This window comes from Mustelus asterias, chromosome 8 (genome assembly GCF_964213995.1).
Source record: "Mustelus asterias chromosome 8, sMusAst1.hap1.1, whole genome shotgun sequence".
NCBI classification, from domain to species: domain Eukaryota; kingdom Metazoa; phylum Chordata; class Chondrichthyes; order Carcharhiniformes; family Triakidae; genus Mustelus; species Mustelus asterias.
In genome coordinates, this window is record NC_135808.1 from 59,826,882 (window position 1) to 59,846,792 (window position 19,911).

The 19,911-nt window shown below is 43.5% G+C and overlaps 1 protein-coding gene across 1 annotated transcript in view; it reads right to left on the minus strand.

The window, feature by feature from the left end:
* Nucleotides 1–19,911, minus strand: part of astn1 (astrotactin 1) — a 2,581,734-nt gene that overhangs the window by 1,540,972 nt on the left and 1,020,851 nt on the right. Inside the window, exon 7 of the mRNA XM_078219174.1 lies at nucleotides 5,842–5,988. Within this exon, the coding sequence (XP_078075300.1) occupies nucleotides 5,842–5,988 (147 nt within the window). The remainder of the gene's footprint in view (nucleotides 1–5,841; nucleotides 5,989–19,911) is intronic.

Sequence of the window (19,911 nt, forward strand, 5' to 3'; positions counted from 1 at the left end):
TGTAGACAATATTCACTGCAACACCATCATCAATCCTCCTTGTCACTTTCTCAAAGAATTCAATCAAATTTGGAAGGTGTGACTTCCCTGAACAAAGCCAGGCTAGGCTGTCTATCCCTAACTAGTTCATGTCTTTCTCTGTAACAGCTTATCTGATCTCTCAGGATTGATTCTAACAATTTTCCCACCACCAAAGTAAAATTCACTGGCCCATAATTGTTTGGCATTTCCTTAGTATCTTTTTAAACAATAGAACCACAGTTGCATTCCTCCAGTCCTCTGGCACATCACCTGTGTCCAGTGAAGATTGGGAAATAATTCTCAGAGCATCTGCGATTTCTTCCCTGACCTCCGTCAACATCCGAGGGAACAATCGTGACAACGTTTCCACTTTCAAGGATTCCAACTCCTCTAACTCTTCCTCTCTCGTTATGATTATTTTATCCAACATTTCACACTGCTCCTCTTGGATTACTGAGAAAAGGTAGAAAAAGAAAGACGCACCTCGCCTCCCTCCTCGGCAAAATCCTTCAGTCACTGAACTCCAACTTAAGCACTCTACTGCAGCCCCAAAGTAGCACTCCAGTGCTAATTAATAGGGGCATAGAGTACAAGTGCAAAGAGGTAATGTTAAACTTGTATAAAGCATTGGTTTGTCCTCAGCCAGAGTATTGCATCCAATTCAAGGCTCCACACTTTAGGAAATTTTGATGATATTAGAGAGAGTGCAGAAAAGATGAACAAGAATGGTTCCAGAGATGAGGACATTCAATTACAAAGGTAGATTGAAGAAGTTGGGACTCTTTTCCTTGCAAAAGAGGAGATTTAAGAGAGGCATTCACAATCATGAGGCGTCTGGACAGAATAGATGGGGAAAACTGTTCCCACTTGTGAAAGGATCGAGAATGAGAGGGCATTTTACCAAGGACAAGTGGGCTCTCCATCATATGGGGAGACTGCCTACTGAACCCTGTGAGTCTGGAGTTTGGCCCTGCTGAGGAGGCACTCTGTGGCTGACGGGCATGTCCCCTGTCTGCAACGCTTACCCCACAGCAGCACTCCTTCCAACCTTACCAGCTAGCACCTCACCCCTACCTCCATTGCCAGGGTCTACCTCCCTGGCTGGCTCCAGCAATCCTTGACCCAATTTACCTTGCTGTAAGGCTTGGGCTATTGATAATTCTTACAGCTGGGCACAATGTCAGCAGTGACCACCACTCCTCGGGTGCTGCTGGGACTGAAGAGCTGCTGACCCTCTGATAGGTCAGCAGTTCGTTGAGTATGGCTCCCTTCTCTTAAAGGGGCAGGTGTCCTGTTGGCAGCTAATCTGTTGCTGAATTGTCAGAGAATCTGGTCAGCACTTCCCCAAGGCAGGGTTGTCTCTTTCTTGGAGACACAACCTCCCTAACAAATCCAACTAAGTGACTTGAAACATACATAAACACTTTTTGACTTCTGCACTTTTGATGATTACAAAGGTCCAACCCTTGCTACCTGCTGCCTTACAAACAACATAAAAATAAGCATTTTACAAAAAGGGCAAGATTTATTAAGTGAGGCTGCATTATTGATAATATACCACCAATGGGATGGTTTGCGATTTAGAAATTAGATTTTAAAATGTAAAATAGATATAAATTAAGTTATCAGGTCTCAGTTGCTATTGTTACAAAATTCTGGAGGTTTCCCATGAATGTGAACAATGTCCTGATTTACCCACTTTTCCCCCAGATTCCTCCTTTTTCGGAAAATGGTTCTCCAGGAACAACACTGCAATTGCAAGTGTCACAACCATTAAAATGTGCAATTTGGGCAGTGTGATCATTCCTAGAAGCCCCATGAAATTATCAAGGCACTATGGAAGTGGGAACAAAATGAAGACAACTGAAGAATAGAGAAAGGAAAGGGATGGAGAGTGAAACCCTATTGCACAGCGTGTACTGAGGGGTAACCAGAAACGCAAAGCAGGCTTGGACACAATGATAATTTGCCCACGATTATGATGCTGGGAAAATGAGATGAAATTTGAAGTCACAGCTTGTCTGCCTCTCTGGCATTGTTTCTCAGGAGTGTTCACCAGACCAAGACTAATCAGCTCTTCCTCCCATCCTCCCGGGTCTCCCCTGTGTCGTAATTCCAAACACTAGCTGACACTGCTGCTCTGTGCTGGACAGCCCTGCTTTTACTTATCTCTCTTTCTATTCAACCAAAATGTAAGCGAACACAAAGAGATCCCAACCCAAAATTACTTTTGTTGAATGCTATTGCTTAATTGTCAAGTCATTCCATTCGCACTTGTCCCAGCTCTGATTCTGATTTGTGTACTTTTTTATTCATTCGTGGGACACTGGCTGGCCAGCATTTATTGCCTATCCCTAGTTACCCATGGAAGGCAGTTGAGAGTCAACCACATTGCTGGGGCTCTGGAGTCACATGTAGACCAGACCAGGTAAGGACGGCAGATTTCCTTCCCTAAAGGACATTCGTGAACCAGATGGGTTTTTCTGATAATCGACAATGGTTTCATGGTCATCAGGAGATTCTTCATTCCAGATTCAGCATTTTTTTCTCCGCATTCACTGGATATTTTGGGGGAACTCCTTTGAAACTTTTCAGGTACCACTGATGGGTTGTGCTTCCTGCCTTTAATGTGTGCTCAACTGTAGGAGGTTACAGAGAGTGCATCGGCTGAGGCATTGAGCTCCAAATTAGCAGTGTTGGTATTAAATCAGTGGTGCATGTTGATTTACAAAATTATGTGCTTGCTCTGCCTATATCTGGTAAATGTGAGGTACATACAATTCACCAATATTAGGTCCTGCATTCATCACGTCAGATATGTGCTGCAGATCCCACTTTAGATGCCCAAGGGTCTCATAATGCTCCGAACAGGTGCTAACAAGCCCAATTTCACATCCATAGGCTCCATGTGCATTGCTGGTTTGCCAGACTGTTGGGGAAACCAAGTTTAAATATTCTCCAGCAATTCTTTGTTACTTTCCCTTCTGCTCCAATAATTTCCACATTATCCCAGCTGTCACTGTCTCTTCGCCCTACAGTTATGCTGCATAAATTTGATATCTTAGCCAACTGACATTTGGCTCCTCAGAAAGCTCCAGCTTTCTAATTTTGTCTGTCTGCCAAGCTGATTTTGTCCAGTTTTCTATCTAAATAAATTAGTCCTGAAGAAATGACATACGCACTCAAAACATTCACCGGAGACCTCGTCCGCGGCTGGGATTCTCCAGTGTTGCTGCAGTGAATGGAGTTTTGGCTGAGCACCAAATTCTCCATTCTCGCTGGCAGCGGGAGTGGGGTGAACAAGATCAGAGGATCCAGCCTGTTAATTCTGATTTCTCTCCCTCCACATGCTGCCAGACCCGCTAAGTTTTTCCGGCATCCACCGCTCCTGTTTCATATTCCAGCATCCGCAGTATTTTGGTTATTACTTTCATGTTCCTGACCACACTTTTGCTATCATTTGCCATCATAAACTGTATGTACGTAACTTTCTCATTTTACTTTGTTCATGCACTAACCAAATCATTCAAATTGCCTTAAAAACAAAACTGCCGCTTTGTTCACAAAGTAATTATTAATGCTTAAAATAAGATTCTAAACTAAAATAAAACAATTAAAAAAGTGACATATGCCAAAACAACATGGTAACTTTTATTCATTGAATTTTCTTCTCTGTGTTTTAATACCTTCAATAAAAATTGTTTGCTTCAAGCGCCAATCCGTCGCAAAAGCCGAGACTTTGATTGGATTATTCTACTTCACAATAGGCAAGGGAATTTCAGTCACATCTGTGCAGAATGAATGTCTGCAGAATTTACAAGTATGTGTCTGTGCATTGACAGAAATTAATTGACAGAAGGATGAGCTTACTCATCCTGTGAGGACTTGCTGGTAACATTTCCCCAAAGACTTGGAAAGAAACTGAAAATTCAGTTTTCAAAGTTTTTATTCCAATAATAGTTTGAATTAAAGTTTAAAGTTTATTTATTAGTGTCACGAGTAGGCTTACATTAACATTGCAATGAAGTTACTGTGAAAACCCCCCCACTCACCATGCTCTGGCACCTGTTTGGGTACGCTGAGGGAGAGTTTAGCATGGCCAATGCACCTAACCAGCATGTCTTTTGGACTGTGGGAGGAAACCGGAGCACCCGGAGGAAACACACGCAGACACAGGGAGAACGTGCAGACAGTCACCCAAGGCCAGACTTGAACCCGGGGCCTTGGCACTGTGAGACAGCAGTGCTAACCACTGTGTCACCATGCTGGCCATTGACCTCTTCCACCCCAAAGCCCCCAGATCCCAGGATTACACCTCCTAGTGATCCCAAGTCTGATTCATTTCCCCCCAGATCCCATTTGTATGCAACTATGTCTTTCTAATCTGTACAAAAGCATTGAAGTCAAGCTCTCATGTTGGAATCATGCTGTCTATCATTGCAGATGTGCAATCATTAGATATTCTAACAAACTCTCCACAAGGTAGTAAATGGCAGAGGCTGCCAATGGGATTTTAATTCCTCCTATCCCTTATGTTCAGTGAAAAAAATTAAGTTGCTGATTTAGTTCCTGTACGACTCTTCTGTGGTTCTAAAATGAGTTACTATCCATTGAATAAGCAGGCACTGGGCCCTCCAGTTTTCCATTTCAAATATAAATTAATGTTTGTACCTCAATGTAATGTACTTACACTAACAAAATTTGCTTCCACTAATAACTTTCTCCACCCTTCACCCCTAAGTGTTAAATTGTACCAGGATATAGGACTGGATTTTCTCACAGGCCCAGGACCTCGGGACCAGAAACAAATAGGCCCTAAATCGGCGCTGTTCAGCAATGAGACCGATTGCACAATCTTCCAGGCCTTCATTCTAATTGGTCACCTTCACCTTCACCATAGTATTAAGAACAGTAGGTTAACCTTTGATGCTATTGGCCCAATCAAAGGGCCAACAGCCCTGAAGCCTTGGCAACCCCATTGGAGGGACAGTTGGGTGTTGCTGAGGGAAGGTGGGCGCCACAAGGGTGTCTCGTTTAAAGTTTTTTTTAAAGCTTATCTATTAGTATCACAGCTTACATTAACACTGCAATGAAGTTACTGTGAAAATCCCTTAGTCGGCACACTCCGGCGCCTGTTCGAGTACACTGAGGGAGAATTTAGCACGGCCAATGCAGCAAACCAACACGTCTTTCGGATTGTGGGAGGAAATTGGAGCACCCAGAGGAAACCCACGCAGACACAGGGAGAATGTGCAGACTCCGCACAGACAGTGACCCAAGCCGGGAAGCGAATCCAGGTCCCTGGCACTGTGTGCCACTGTGTCGCCTCAAGGTCCCTCACTGGCCAACACATGGAGACTGTACTGAATACTCCTGAAGCTGACAATGATATTGGATGGAGAGGAAAGCCTCTCTGCAGGCCTATTTTCTGACAGAGCTGCAGGCCCACTAGTAGGGCATGGAGCCACTTGGCTTAGGCCACCGTCAGAAGGTGCCATGATTGTGTGGGCGGCCACACCACGTGGCGGGGGAGAATGCTTCAGCATTGATTTTTTAAAATGGCAGCAGCTCAAAATGGTTCCCACGATTGATTGGTGGCCTGCCTCCATGGAGTAGGCAGCGACTCAGATCTCAACTTACCCCTGGGAAGGCCATCCCCAAATGGCTCCATGCTATGTTTCCAGCTCCCCCACCTCCAACCTTATCTCCAGGTGACTGGGAAAATCCACCCCAAATTCCATAGCCAATGCACCAATAATACGTTTGCCCTTTGTATCATTCACGAATGCACTGAAGCAGTGTTAGATTTTCTGTACTCACCATCTGCAATGAGATGTTCTGGGACATGAAGAACAACCTTGACAGACAAAGGACAGGTCAGGTGGGAGCCATAAACCAACCCAATCACACAACCAATCACACTTATCAGCGTCAGGGTGGTTTTATTGATAGGGCTCCGGGGAGAACCTGCGAACAAGAGGAAAAAAAATGTTCATTACCAATGTGAACAAAATTGCACTGATTTGTGTTCTGATATTAAGGAAGATGAGGAATTAATTTCCAAAATAATTAATACGGGAGGATGAGCAGCAGTTATTTGCATGGGTGCTTATCAATATTTTCTTCAGTATGAATCTAAGAGCAAAATATCTGCATGAAGCAAAGGCTCACTGGCACTCTCACTGCCCAATTTGGATCTGGGCTATGTTCTTTGTTTAATATCCAGCCTAGGCTAAATTAGCTCTGTTGGTATCATTTGTTGGAAATCTACAGCATTGCTGACCTACACAGGGAGAAAATGTCAATGAGTATTTCTCCTCCTAACTGTGATCTAGTCATTAGCCATAGAGTCATAGAGGTATACACCACAGAAACCGGTTCTTCAGCCCATCGCATCTGCGCTGGTCAAAGACAAACCACCTAACTATTCTAATGCTATTTTCCAGCACGTGGCCCATGGCTTTGTATGCCTTAGCATCACAAGTGCACATCTAAATATTTTTGAAATGTTCTGAGTGTCTCTTCCTCCACCACCCTCTCAGGTAGTGAGTTTCAGACACCCACCACCCTTTGGGTGAAATTTCTTTTCATCTCTGCCCCTTACTTTAAATCTATGTCCCCTATTCATTTACCCCTCCACCAAGGGGCAAAGTTTTTTCGTGTCCACTCTATCTATGCCCCTCATAATTCAATTATGTCCCCCCCCCCTCAGCCTCCTCTGCTCCAGGAAAAAAACTACCCCAGTCAATCCAATCTCTCCTCTTAAGTGAAACTCTCCTGCCCAGGCAACATCCTGGTGAATCTCCTCTGCACCCTTTCCAATGCTGTCACATCCTCCTTTAATGTGGATTCCAGAGCTGCATACAATACTCTAGCTGTGGCTTCACCAATGTTTTATATTGTTCCAGCGTAACCTCCCTGCTTTTCAACTCTGTGCCTCGACTATTAAAGGCATGTATACCATATGCCTTCATAACCACTTTATCCGCCTGTCCCTCGACCTCAAGGGACCGGTGTATAAGCATACCAACATCCTCATGATTCCTGGAGCTTCTCAGGGTCCTGCCATTTATTATATATTGCCTTGCCTTGTTTGTCCTGCTAAAGTGCATCACCTCACATTTATCCAGATTGAACTCCATTTGCCACTGATCAGCCCGTCTATATAGTCCTGTAATCTAAGGCTTTCCTCAACATTTACCACCCCACCAATTTTTCATATCATCCGCAAACTTACTGATCAACCCTCCTATATTCCAGTCTAAATCATTTATATAAATCACAAACAGCAAGGACTCCAGCACTGATCCCTGCAAGACCCCACTGGACACAGTCTTCCAGTCCGAAAACACCCTTCAACCCTCACCCTCTGCTTCCTGCCACCCAGCCAATTCTAAATCCAATTTTGCAAATTTCTTTGGCTCGCATGGACTCTTCTTACTTTCGCTATCAGTTTCCCATGTGGGACTTTGCTAAATGCCTTGCTGATATCCAAGAAAACTACGTCATGCCATCCGGTCAGTGCCAATCTGGCAGTGCTAACATGTGCCAGGGGGGCAATGCCAGGGGTGGACCCCAGAGGGAGCCTCATGAGGGAGAGGGAGGGGGACATCATGGTTTGTTCTAATCGGGGCGCCCTTCAAACATGGCACCCCGATCTCAATGCAATCAGGCTTTACCGGCAAGTTGAGTCCCCCCACCACCACCCCCCCCCCACCCCCCCCCCCCCCCCCAACCAACACCCCCCCCCCCCCCACATGACCGCATGAAACACGCTTATCTTTTTTTGTGACTGAGGCCAGAATTCTCTGGCCATTCACGTCCTGCCGCCTTTGCAAGTGAGAACAGAGAATTTGGCACTCAGTCAAATCTCCATTCATTGCAGCAGGAATGGAGAATCCCAGCTGTGGGCGAGGTTGGAGTGTGGTAAGACCAGGAGAGAAAACGTTTTTCTCGCTGGAACCAACACTGCCATTGTTTGGTAAAATTTCACCCAAGTTATTAATTGAGAAGCCTACCCACATCCTCCACACACAAATGGCCTCGGTGATCTTTAATGAGCCCTACTCTTACCTTAGTTATCCTTTTACCCTTAATGTACTTGTAAAACAACTTAGGATTTTCCTTTATTCTGCCTACCAGTATCCTTTCATGTCCCTTATTTGCTCTCTTAATTTCCTTTTTAATTTCTCTCTTACACATTCTATACTCCTCTCGGGCTTCCGCTGTATTGAGCCCTCGATGTCTGTCATAAGCCTCCCTTTTACTCTTTATCCAATGCTATATATCCCTCGATGTCCAGGGTTGACTGGATTTGTTGGCTGTTCTAAAAAATATGGGGACAGGAATAGTTCATCTGTGATGGCCAACCATTAAAGAGTCTTTTATCTTGTCCCAGCCTGAGTCTGTGCCCTCAGGGGCGGAGTAGAGGAAATAACTAACCACTTGTCAAAATTTAATCTACATCATTGAGACTTTCCAATCAATCTAGGTGTTCAACTCTGCTTGGACAGGCTTGTGAAAAATCATTTACTCTTACTTCAAGGGCCTTCAGAAGTTTCTCCTGCACTGAAATGGTGTGAATGGGAGGAAACATTATGTGTTGGCAGGAAATACTGAAGTCACTTATTCTTTCTGGTTGATGGTGCCGGTTAGTGCTCCAGTTTCACTTGTCTGGGACCAGTTTGTTTCTGCTTCATTGCAGGTGTTCACATTCACTAAACAAGCAGAAATTAATGCTGTGACCTAATTTCAAAATATGCTCTGTAATGCTCAGGTTCAATAATAACAAAAAAACACAAGGCATTTAAGTACAATTCAGAAGCTTTCCAAGAATTCGCAGCAGTTCCTCCTGCAGTGTGACAATCATCACACAGAAACATAGATTGCGCCAGCATTTTCAACAAGTTTCTACAACTGCAAACACATTGGCTGAACTTATCCAGATGTACTGCAGCCTGGGGCAATAATCGAAGGTGGTGACAACCACTGAACAGAGCTTAGCCAAGGCCGCTGTCTAATTTCGGACGGCCTAAACCGGGATGTTGGATTTATGTCACATTATCAGTAACCCCCACAGCTTGTTGGATTTATGTCACATTATCAGTAACCCCCACAGCTTGCCTCCTGGACTTGCAGAATTCCACAAGCTGTTCTGTCTGGAGACAATACACATCTCTTTAACCTGTGTTGAATGCTCCCTCCACCCACATTGTCTGTACATTTAAGACCTGGCTGGCTGTAGAGATTTGCATTCTAATCAGTATTCTGTAATTTGATTTCTGTGTCTGTGTACTGTTTGAGAACAGATATCCACTCCATCTGACGAAGGAGCTCTGCTCCAAAAGCTTATGGTATTTGCTACCAAATAAACCTGTTGGACTTTAACCTGGTGTTGTGAGACTTCTTACTGTAATTTCCCCCAATCAGGGGGACAGTAGCTCAACAGCGCCACCACTAGACAAAAATATACCATGTCAGCGGATTGTCCAAAGTTTTCTGGCCGTTTCCACCGTTGGGATCTTCCAGCCGACTCCCTCATCACCCTCCCAGCCCCTGCTGCTGTGGGTTGCCTGGCAATGGAGGGTGTGAACAATGGGAGAACTCATTGACAGTGGAGAGACTGGAAGACCCTACCACTGGCCAATGGCGGGCCATCTTTGCCGCCACAAAACATGCCATGGGGAGGGTGGAAAATCGCGCCCCCCTCCCCCGCAAAGATCTCCTCCTGTATCATTCCCCGCCATATTAACCGTCCTTCCACTCCCACCTCCCAGTAACTTCATTGCTGTGTTAATGTAAGCCTGCTTGTGACAATAATACATTTTTAAAAATCAGCTAGGAAAATTAAGTCCTTTGTAAAATTATTTAATGACTCAAAAGAGATTTAATTAACTTGTGTAGTTTGAAAATATTAAATTGAAAAAAAATCTATTCGTGTTCAGGGCATTTTTGGTTTCAAACTGTATCTTAAGTGGTCAGTTAATATGAGTCATGGTTCTTCCTGTTTGCTAACCATTCATTGATAGGTAAAGCATCTGAGCTGCCAGTCCAGACTTGACAACATTACAGGAAGACATAGCCAAGGGCCTGGGATATTACATGCATATTTCACTTTTAAAATGCGGCATTTTGAGACGTGAGCTGATAATTTCATGAAGATTTGTCAATTAGTCAGGGAAATCTTACAATTTATATTCAGAGCAAACATCATTGTTTTGCAATAAAATCTGAAATACTTCAGTGTGACAGCAGCCTGCACCATGTTAGCCCAACAAAGGGAAATCACTCAGAACAGAAACATTAAGTATAATGTCAAACACACGTTCTAAATTTGCATAATCAAGAGCAAAACAATCCATCTGCTTGTTTAATGTTAATATGTTAAGAAGCTATTCTGAAACTATCTCCTTGGACAACATGTATTTGCACAGCCTGAGTTAAAACACCTTCCTCTACTTTATCAAGTTTATAGGGCAGGGTTTTCCCTGCAAGCGTCAGGACTCCGCTGTGAGGCTCAAGTGAGGGTTAGAAGGCCACACTGTATGGGGAACAGCTATTAACAGCAATTTTGCCCAAAATGCACCAATTAATGGTCAGTGAGTGGCCTGGCCATCAATCAAGCATGGTGGGAAAGCTCTTGAAGTGGGTCAACTGATGGTTCTGCCCCAAAGATGAAGCAGTAGGCTGCCACTTATCTAAGTAAGGGAGAGACAACACCAAGTTGGAGGAGCTTTCTTGCTAATTTTTTTAAAGACCAGAATTTTACATTGCACAGGTGGGCATGGTCCCAACCTGGAAGTGTGTGTAATCGTGCAAGGAGGTGTCGGACACGTGTCCCAACCTCATTGTGCACTCGTGCAATATTTCAATTGGCATGGCCACCGACAACCAAGCCCAGATGGGCCAGGTGGCCTTTACATTTTAGCTCTAACCTCGATCCAGGGCCTAATGAAATGACAGGACTGAAATTAAATTAGAAAATGTGTCTGGGGACTGTGATCTGTGTTTGAATGTGCTGCTCAGACACTCTTCGCGTAGTTATTCTGTCGCTATTTATTTTTCACAGATATGCAGCTCCCTGAGGCAGTTCCGCAGCAGCCGTACCCCCCCTCGAGGGAGCCCATTAGAAATGCCAGCCCGCACCCTTCCTTTTCTCAGTGCCTGGCCTCAACACCCCCCCGCGCCCCCCCCCCCCACTCCCCCAAGCCCCATTGAGTCTTTCCCAATGCACGTTTCACGCTGAAATCACGTTCTGGAGCTGATTATAGCCAGAAGCGTATTTCACGCATAACTCTGGGCCTTTTGAGTGTGCACACCCAACAGCAAGAAATTCAGGCCAAACTGCCTTCAGCAAACCTATCACTGGTCCATTGATGCAACTGAAGCCAGGCAGCTAGGGAGGACCACTAAGTCTATCTGGAGTTCTGTCCTCCTGATGTGCCCCTGTTGAGCCACCTCCAGTCAGCTATACCATTACCCAATGCCCCAGGGAGCTGGCGACTGACTGGAGAAATCTAGCTGGCCTCTGATGGTCATTTTTGAAAGGCCTTAAACTTTCTCAGGTGACTACCCACCGCTTGCCAGCCTGCCAGCTGGTGGCACTAACTTACACATTCACCTGTCTCTATAACCACCTTTGTCAGGGTCTAAAACAGGTCGGCTGATAATCTCTTGTATCCGCAACCAAATTTGGATGGCACATTGCAATTCAGGGTTGTTTTCAACAGCTTTCCACACATCTCAGCTGATCTTCATATTTATAACTTAGTAACTTATCCCTGGCCCATTGTGAGCTTTAATCATGTTAATTTAGACTTGTAGCATGACAGGCCTTCACTCAATGATGACCAGGTGCATGAGTTCTCACGTATTGTGGTAAGGGGGAAAGAAAATCACACTTTGGAGATTGAGCATGTTTGATCTTGAAGCAGAAACCCACGCCAGTTTGCAAACCAAACAACAAGTTATCTGATTTAATGCTGTGAATCTGCATGAAACATTAAGCCTGAATATTTGCTCCCGGATCAGATTGGGACAATTCCCAGCTCTGTGGACCTGACCCGGGAAAAAGAGGCCCAGGGGTTTGGATTTTCCGGAGTCTGAGCTGGATTGGAAGTTGGACTCCGCTGCCCATGGAGCAAGTGTGGAGACTGACAGCTGTAGAGGCGAGCTGGCCAGAAGGCATGCCTCTGTGCACTGGCACTGTGTGAAAGATTACAAAAAAAAAGCAATAAACCACAAATCAACCCACCAGCCCTTACGTCCCTGACATGCCCAATCCATGTCATCTCATGTCTCCATTCACCCCCCCATAGACCTCCATACCTCCAACCTGTGCCCCTGTACCCACAACTTATGAATGCCCATATGCTCCATCTCGCCATATGCTCCCTGTGTCTAGTCTCTACCGCCGTTCATAATACCTACAACACCCTATGACCTCTACCCAGTCCCCACAGCCCCTCATACCCCTATTCTAACTTAGTGCCAACTCATGCCTCTACACAAAAGCACAATAAATAGAAGCAGGAGTAGACCACCAGGCCCTTCAAGTTTGCCCCTCCATTCAGTACAGTTATGGCTGATCTATGCCATACTCAACTCATTTTATGTGCCATTTCCCCATAGCCCTCTACTCCTCTGCCCATGATTATTTGTCCCTCAGAGCCACCATGCCAACTCACCCAGTATCCATCATGGGAAAACACTCAACAGCCAGGTTTACATAAAGTCAAGTTATATGTCAAATGATAATGTCACTGTTTTTTGCAACAATACTGTCATTGATAAAAGCACCATTCAATACATTGAAACTCCTTCAATTAAACTCATATCAAAACAAACATTTCACTTAAATGCTTAATCTCTTGTGAAAACAATCATCTGTATTCTATAACTATTTGGAGCTGTCAATCAAACTGTTCACTTAGCATGCATACCACTGTGATGACGTTAGATTATAAAATCAGTCATAGCATAAATCCTATAATGATAACCCTAAGGTTTATGAAGATAGACAAACAAAATGGTCAGCATCATTTCTTTTATAACTCCATTTCATTTATTAATGTTTAAAGACCAGCAGAATTAGTTCCCAAGACGCTATAACAGATTCAAAGATTTTCACAGTTCTTGCCATTTCTTTGATTTGATTTATTATTGTCACATGTATTAACATGCAGTGAAAAATATTGTTTCTTGCGCGCTATATAGACAAAGCATACCGTTCGAAGAGAAGGAAACGAGAGAGTGCAGAATGTAGTGTTACAGTCATAGCTTGGGTGTAGAGAAAGATGAATTTAATGCAAGGTAGGTGCATTCAAAATCTGATGGCAGCAGGAAAGATGCTGTTCTTGAGTCAGTTGGTATGTGACCTCAGACTTTTGTATCTTTTTCCCGACGGAAGAAGATGGAAGAGAGAATGTCCGGGGTGTGTGGGGTCCTTAATTATGCTGGCTGCTTTGCCGAGGCAGGGGGAAGTGTAGACAGAGTCAATGGATGGGACGCTGGTTTGCGTGGTGGATTGGGCTACATTCATGACCTTTTGTAGCTTGGATAGTTTTTAAACAACTTGACAGTTCCAATGAATTTATGCAGATTTTACATACATTCATGTCTACTTTTAACAATCCCAAAGTGCACTTGACCTGATCCAAAGAGTACCTTACCTCCAGGAAGATACCTGACCACTCCCAACTGTGTCCCTGGATCATATCCAAAAAGAGTTCCTTATCTCTCCAAAAAGGGTTCCCTAGCTATCCAAACAAATCCACGAGGTTCTGACTTGTTCCTGCCAAGTCCATTCTATACACTTCAGATTTCAGTCACCTACACATGGAGGGAGCTGCTGTCTCTGGGAATCAATGATGTGCAATTTAGAACTCACTTCCATTGTCCCCCCATGAATATAGTGGAGGCCGTGTTCGGGGGTTGGGATTTCCATATTCACGTCTCTGCTAGCATTTCCATGCAGAAAGAGACATCTGCACAAAAAATCCAAGCCTATATCAGCAGCACCTGATTGAAACTATTCTGCTACTCAGCATTTCTTGTGAATCAAGATTGGTTCTTTCTATTACACTCAAGATCCTGAGAAAATAAGCAGCTGTGTAAAATTGGTTTGCCATATTTCACTCCTCGCCTGGCTTTTCTGACCAAACCGCAATGGGCTGAATCCCCACGCTGTTTTATGCAGATCCGTAGCATTAAATCAGGATAGATATTGTTATTGGTCTGCAAATTGGAGTAGATTTCTACTCCAAAATCAATCTCCCATCTCCGAAGTGTGATTTTCCATTGCCACAACCCACCCATTGAGAACCCACGCACCCGATCATCATATGACGAGGGCCCATTGTGCTACCAGTCTAAATTTCCACGATTAAGCATGTAATGCAGAAATGATAAACTATTTGATTTTGATTTGATTTGATTTATTATTGTCATGTACTGGGACGTAGTGAAAAATATTGTTTCTTGTGAGCTGTACAGACAAAATATACCATTCATGAAGTATTTAGAGGAGAAGGAAAGGATAGGGTGCAGAATATATTGTTACAGTTAGAGGTAGTGTAAAGAGAAAGATTAGCTTAGTATATGATGAGACCATTCAAAAGACTGATGACAGCAGGGAATAAGCTGTTCTTGAGTCTGTTGGAACGTGTTTTCAGACTTTTGTATCCTTTTTCCTGAAGGAAGAAGGTGGAAGAGATTATGTCCAGGGTGCTTGGGGTCCTTGATTATGCTGGCTGCTTTCCCAAGGCAGCAGAAAGTGCAGATTGAATCAATGGAGGCTGGTTTGCGTGATGGACTGGGTTACATTCACCATCCTTTGTAGTTTCTTGCACTCTTGGTCAAAGCAGGAGTCACACCAAGCTGTGATACATCCGGAAAGGATGCTTTCTATGATGCATCTGTAAAAATTAGTGAGAGTTGTAGTGGATATGCCGAATTTCCTTCGACTTCTGAGAAAGTAGAGACTTTCTTAACTATAGTGTTGGCTTGGAGGGCCCACGATAGATTGCTGGTGATCTGGACACCAAGAAACGTGAAGCTATTGAAGAGCAGCTCTTAAGCAGATCAGCCAAGATTGCTGGGAAGGTTCTGAGTAACCATCCTGAATTACAAGGTTATCCAATAACGGCGTGCCACCTATCTTTGGGTGCTGTAATCTGAACAGATTTCTCAAGATCTGGAGGATACAGATGTTGACACTCTCCGGAAGTCACACATTTTTTTCATTTCAGTCTGCAATACCTCCTCCACAACACAGTCAAACATTAGCATCTTCCTGCCAACGCTGGGCAGCACCAATAAATAACCCTCCATCAGTCATATCAACAATTCCAAATCGTATAATAACCACAAGTAAACTTTACTCTTTGGCATATTGATTTGAGAATAATTGCCCTGCAGTGATATATATTCATAATTTCACAAAATGGCAGCATAACTGTGTCAGGATTACCCCTAATGCTGAGCTCTAAAACACATTATTAAAATAAGCTTGTCGATCTCATTTTTCTTTCAGCATTCCTCTAGAATTATTGATTTTGTCGTAAAACGACTTTAAGGCCCATTTCTCCACATTCGTTTTATTGCTGTCATGTTGGCCCATAATGTTGGATGAAGAGAGGAGATCAACTTTTACAGCAGCTGAATTGCAGTAAATGTGCCACATTTTATCACCAGAAGGTCTTCCAGACAGAAACAAAGTAATTCTACCGAAATTGGAATAAAGGAGCCAAAAGAAAGAAATCAGAATTTCTCTGGCGACAAGTACAGTGGTGGGCTTTAATATTTACAAGTAATTTATCCCGAAGGCATCCCCAGAGGTTTGAAAAGCTTCCACAAGCTGACAAAGCTTTAGACTTCATCAACTGAAAATGGATTTGATCAACTCCATGTGGGAAACTCCATTACCTTCACAGAGAAAAAGTCTTGAGCAGAAGGACCATAGATCATTAACAGCCTAATCATTCATCTGGCTAAAAGCAGCAGGATATCGTACTACACTAAGATAATGATCTCTGCCCCTTAAGCAGTCTTGTTGTGAACATCAGCATTGTCCTTCCCCCTGGAGGTGGCACAGTGCATGTTGCACTGGTTAGCACACTGTGAACATCGCTACAACAGTAACTCGCAATGAAATAGCAACTTTAACGGCACTGTGGTTAGCACTGCTGCCTCACAGCACCAGGGACCCGGGTCCAAATCCGGCCTTGGGTGACTGTCTTTGTGGACTTTGCATATTCTTCCCACGTCTGTGTGGATTTCCTCTGGATGCTCTGGTTTCCTCCCACAATCCAAAGATGTGCAGGTTACATTGATTGGGCATGCTCAATTGTCCCTTAGTTTCAGGGAGATTAGCAGGGTAAATACTTGGGGCTGCAGGGATAGGGCCTGGATGGGATTGTTGTCGGTGCAGGCTCAATGGGCCAAATGGCCTCCTTCTGCACTGTACGTATTCTCTGACATTAACAGAATGTAACATTCCAAGGAACTTCACAAAAGCCTAAGGTGACAAAAAGTACTGACATTGAGCCAAAGGAGACAATTGAAAGGGTAGCTGAAACCTTAATCAAAAAAGTGAGAACTATGGAGTGTTTTAAAGGCAGCAGGAGGGGAGGAAAGGCAGAGGTTTAGGGAGGGAATTCCAGAGCTTTGGATCACAACAACTGTCCACTAATGGAAGGATGGAGCCAACTGGGATAAACAGAGGCTAGAATTGGAGGATTGCAGATACTTTGGAGGATGGTAGAGCTGGAGGAGGTCACAAAGCTAGAGAGGGGGCAAGACAATGGAGGGATTTGGAAACAAGGATGAGAATTTTAACATTGAGGGAACTAATCGAGAACAGCAAGCACAGCGTTGATGACTGAAAGGGGCTTGGTACGAGTGATGAAACAGGAAGCAGAATTTTGGATGAGCTCAAATTTATCACTGACAAATGACTGCAATCCAATCAGGAAACCATTTGGATTGTTGAATCAGGAGTCAACAAAATGAATGAATGAGGGATTCTGCAGCAGACTGTTTGAGACAATGATGTCCCAGGATGAAATTATCCAGGTAGGATAAAGTAGTTTTATTGATGGCCTTGGATACAGATGGAATCAGTGACCAGGGAACAGACTTTGTGATGAAGGTGGAAGGCAATGACCATAAGAAATAGGAACTGGAGTAGGCCATTTGGCCCCTCAAGCCTGCTCCGCCAATAAATAGGACCATGACTGATCCGACATTCCTCATATCCTCTTTCCTGCCCTTTCCTCGTGATGGGTTCAGTCTTCCCAATGATTACTTGGAGGAAGTTTCTGATCAGCGAGACAGACGGTAATAAGGTAGATCAGTGTACATACATAATCTGAAATTGTGATTGTGGGTGATATTGCTGAGGAGAAGCATACGGATGAGAATTATGAGGGGGCCAAGGATTGATCCTTGGGGAAACTTCGCAGTGAGGGAGCATAAGAACAAGCCATTATTTAGCAATTATTGGCAATGGAATAATCAACCATGTCAAAGGGTTCAGATAGCTCAAGAAGGGTGAGGAGGGATGGTGCACTATGGGTACTGTCGTATCAAATATCATATATTACTTTGATTAGGATCGTTTCAGAGCTGTGGCAGCGGTGGGAAACTGATTTAAAAGATTCAAACATATAGTTGCAAGAAAGGCAACGATAATTTAATTCTGAACAAGCTTATTTGGAGTGATGAAATCAGTCAGCATATTTTCGTTTCGCGATTCAGGTTTTGGACAAGTTTGTGGCTGTTGGTAGAGACAATTCTGCCAGAAGGAAAGTTTGCTGATTAGATTACTAACTAGACGATGTACTTACAAATGTTGCCACATTTGTGCAATCCTGATAATTAAATGGTGAATAAAGTGCCCTCATTCATTGCATCATTAAAAATAAATCAAATTACAAGAAATTTTTAAAATGCAGATAAAGGAAACATTTCCATCCAAATAACTCATTCAACCAAAATAAACAATGATCCTGTCACAGAAACTAATTGTGTTTTAAATGTTTCTAGAATGTTTAGCTTGACAACCCTGCTCAGAAGACCTTTCTTGCCATTAATCATTCTATCTGTGAGAAGTTGCTTCCCGACTCAAGTCTTAAACATCTATCAGATCATAGCTCTGTCCCCTTGTCTTAAACTTGAAATAGCACTCAGGGTGAATGTGTTCTTTCTACTTTGTGTCTTATATACTTCCTATAAGATCCCCTGTCAATCATCCCCTTCTACATTGAGGACTAAATCTTCGAGCCTTTCTTCCTCACTCAGTGATCTGACACCAGGGATGCCTTGTAGCTTTTCTCGACTCTAAATCCTTCATTGACCAGAGCTGATTCAGTATTCAAATTGCTGTCTGAGCACTACACAGCTTCAGCATGACATTCTTCGTATTATACTCTATTGATTCAGCCAAATAGCTTTGCATCCTATTTGCTTTGTTGAGCTCTTCTCATCAAGGAACTAGACATTATCGGTGTTAAGTTGGCCAGCATTCTGAGATTCCTTTTGCCTCTTTCCCAGCTTGCTCGACACCACTAAATGAATCATTTTTCTATGGGATAAAACTTACCCCTATTGGATTTATATTGTCACGCTGCTTCTTTTCTTGATAGCTGCGTCATTTCACTAATATCCAGTGACACAAGTATCTTACCTAAAAGTTTTCAAAGTTCTCAGAAGATAAAAAGCAAATTCAATGTACGAGTAATATCATAGAGATCTGTTTTTATTCATTCAAGGAACGTGGATTCACTGGGGAGAGCAGCATTCATTGTCCAACTCTAAAATATGTTGCACTTGTTCATGATATATCCTCCTTTCTCTACCGAAAGGTGTTGGCTACTTACTGAGTTACAAAGGTTACCAGCTGTCCTCCCAGATGTTGGATGCATTGGAGGACCTTCCATACAATGTCCTGTCACTGTTAAGGAGCAGAGAGAAATCGACTCCAAGAAGGCAGAGGGCATCTTACTGAGTTTGCCCTCTCTCAAAGCTTCTGCTCCATTTCTCTATCTATCTGTGGATCCAGAGGCATTATCACTGCTGCTCTATAACTGTGATGTGCGATGCCGGCATTGGACTGGGGTGGGCACAGTAAGAAGTCTCACAACACAGGTTAAAGTCCAATAAGTTTATTTGGAATCACGAGCTTTCGGAACATTCACCTGATCACCCACTTTTCTGCCATTCCTTTGAGGCTGCGGTAATAATCACTGGCAAATCCAGGAACTGACTGTACCATGCCAGAAAAGACTCCATTCTACACGTAGACATTTCACATTAGCAGAAGTTCTTTAAAATTATGCTGCCAGAAATTTGGATGTCTAGTCCTTTAAGGAGTGAGAATTCAGGACTCATTGTACAACTCCAATACTTGCTGATTGATTAATGATTGACAAATCACTCGGGGGAGGTGAAGCTGTAGTGGTATTGTCACCAGAATACTAATCCAGAGACCCAGGGTAATGGTTTGGAAACTCAGGTTCAAATCCTGCCACTGCAGATGGTGAAATTCAATAAACATTTGGAATTAAAAGTCTAATGATGACCGTGAAACCATTCTCAATTGTTGTAAAAATCCATCTGGTTCATTAATGTCCTTTAGGGAAGGAAATCTGCCATCCTTACCTGGTCTGGACTACATGTGACTCCAGATCCACAGCAATGTGGTTGACTCTCAACTGTCCCCTCAAGGCCAATTAGAAATGGGTAAAATATGCTGGCTTAGCCAATAGAAATGGGTAAAATATGCCAGCTCAGCCAGCAATGACCACATCCCATGAACAAAAGAAAAATGATTGCATGGAGCTGCATGGTATTTGGTATCCTTGCATCTCACCAGCCAGTGAGGCAGTTTGC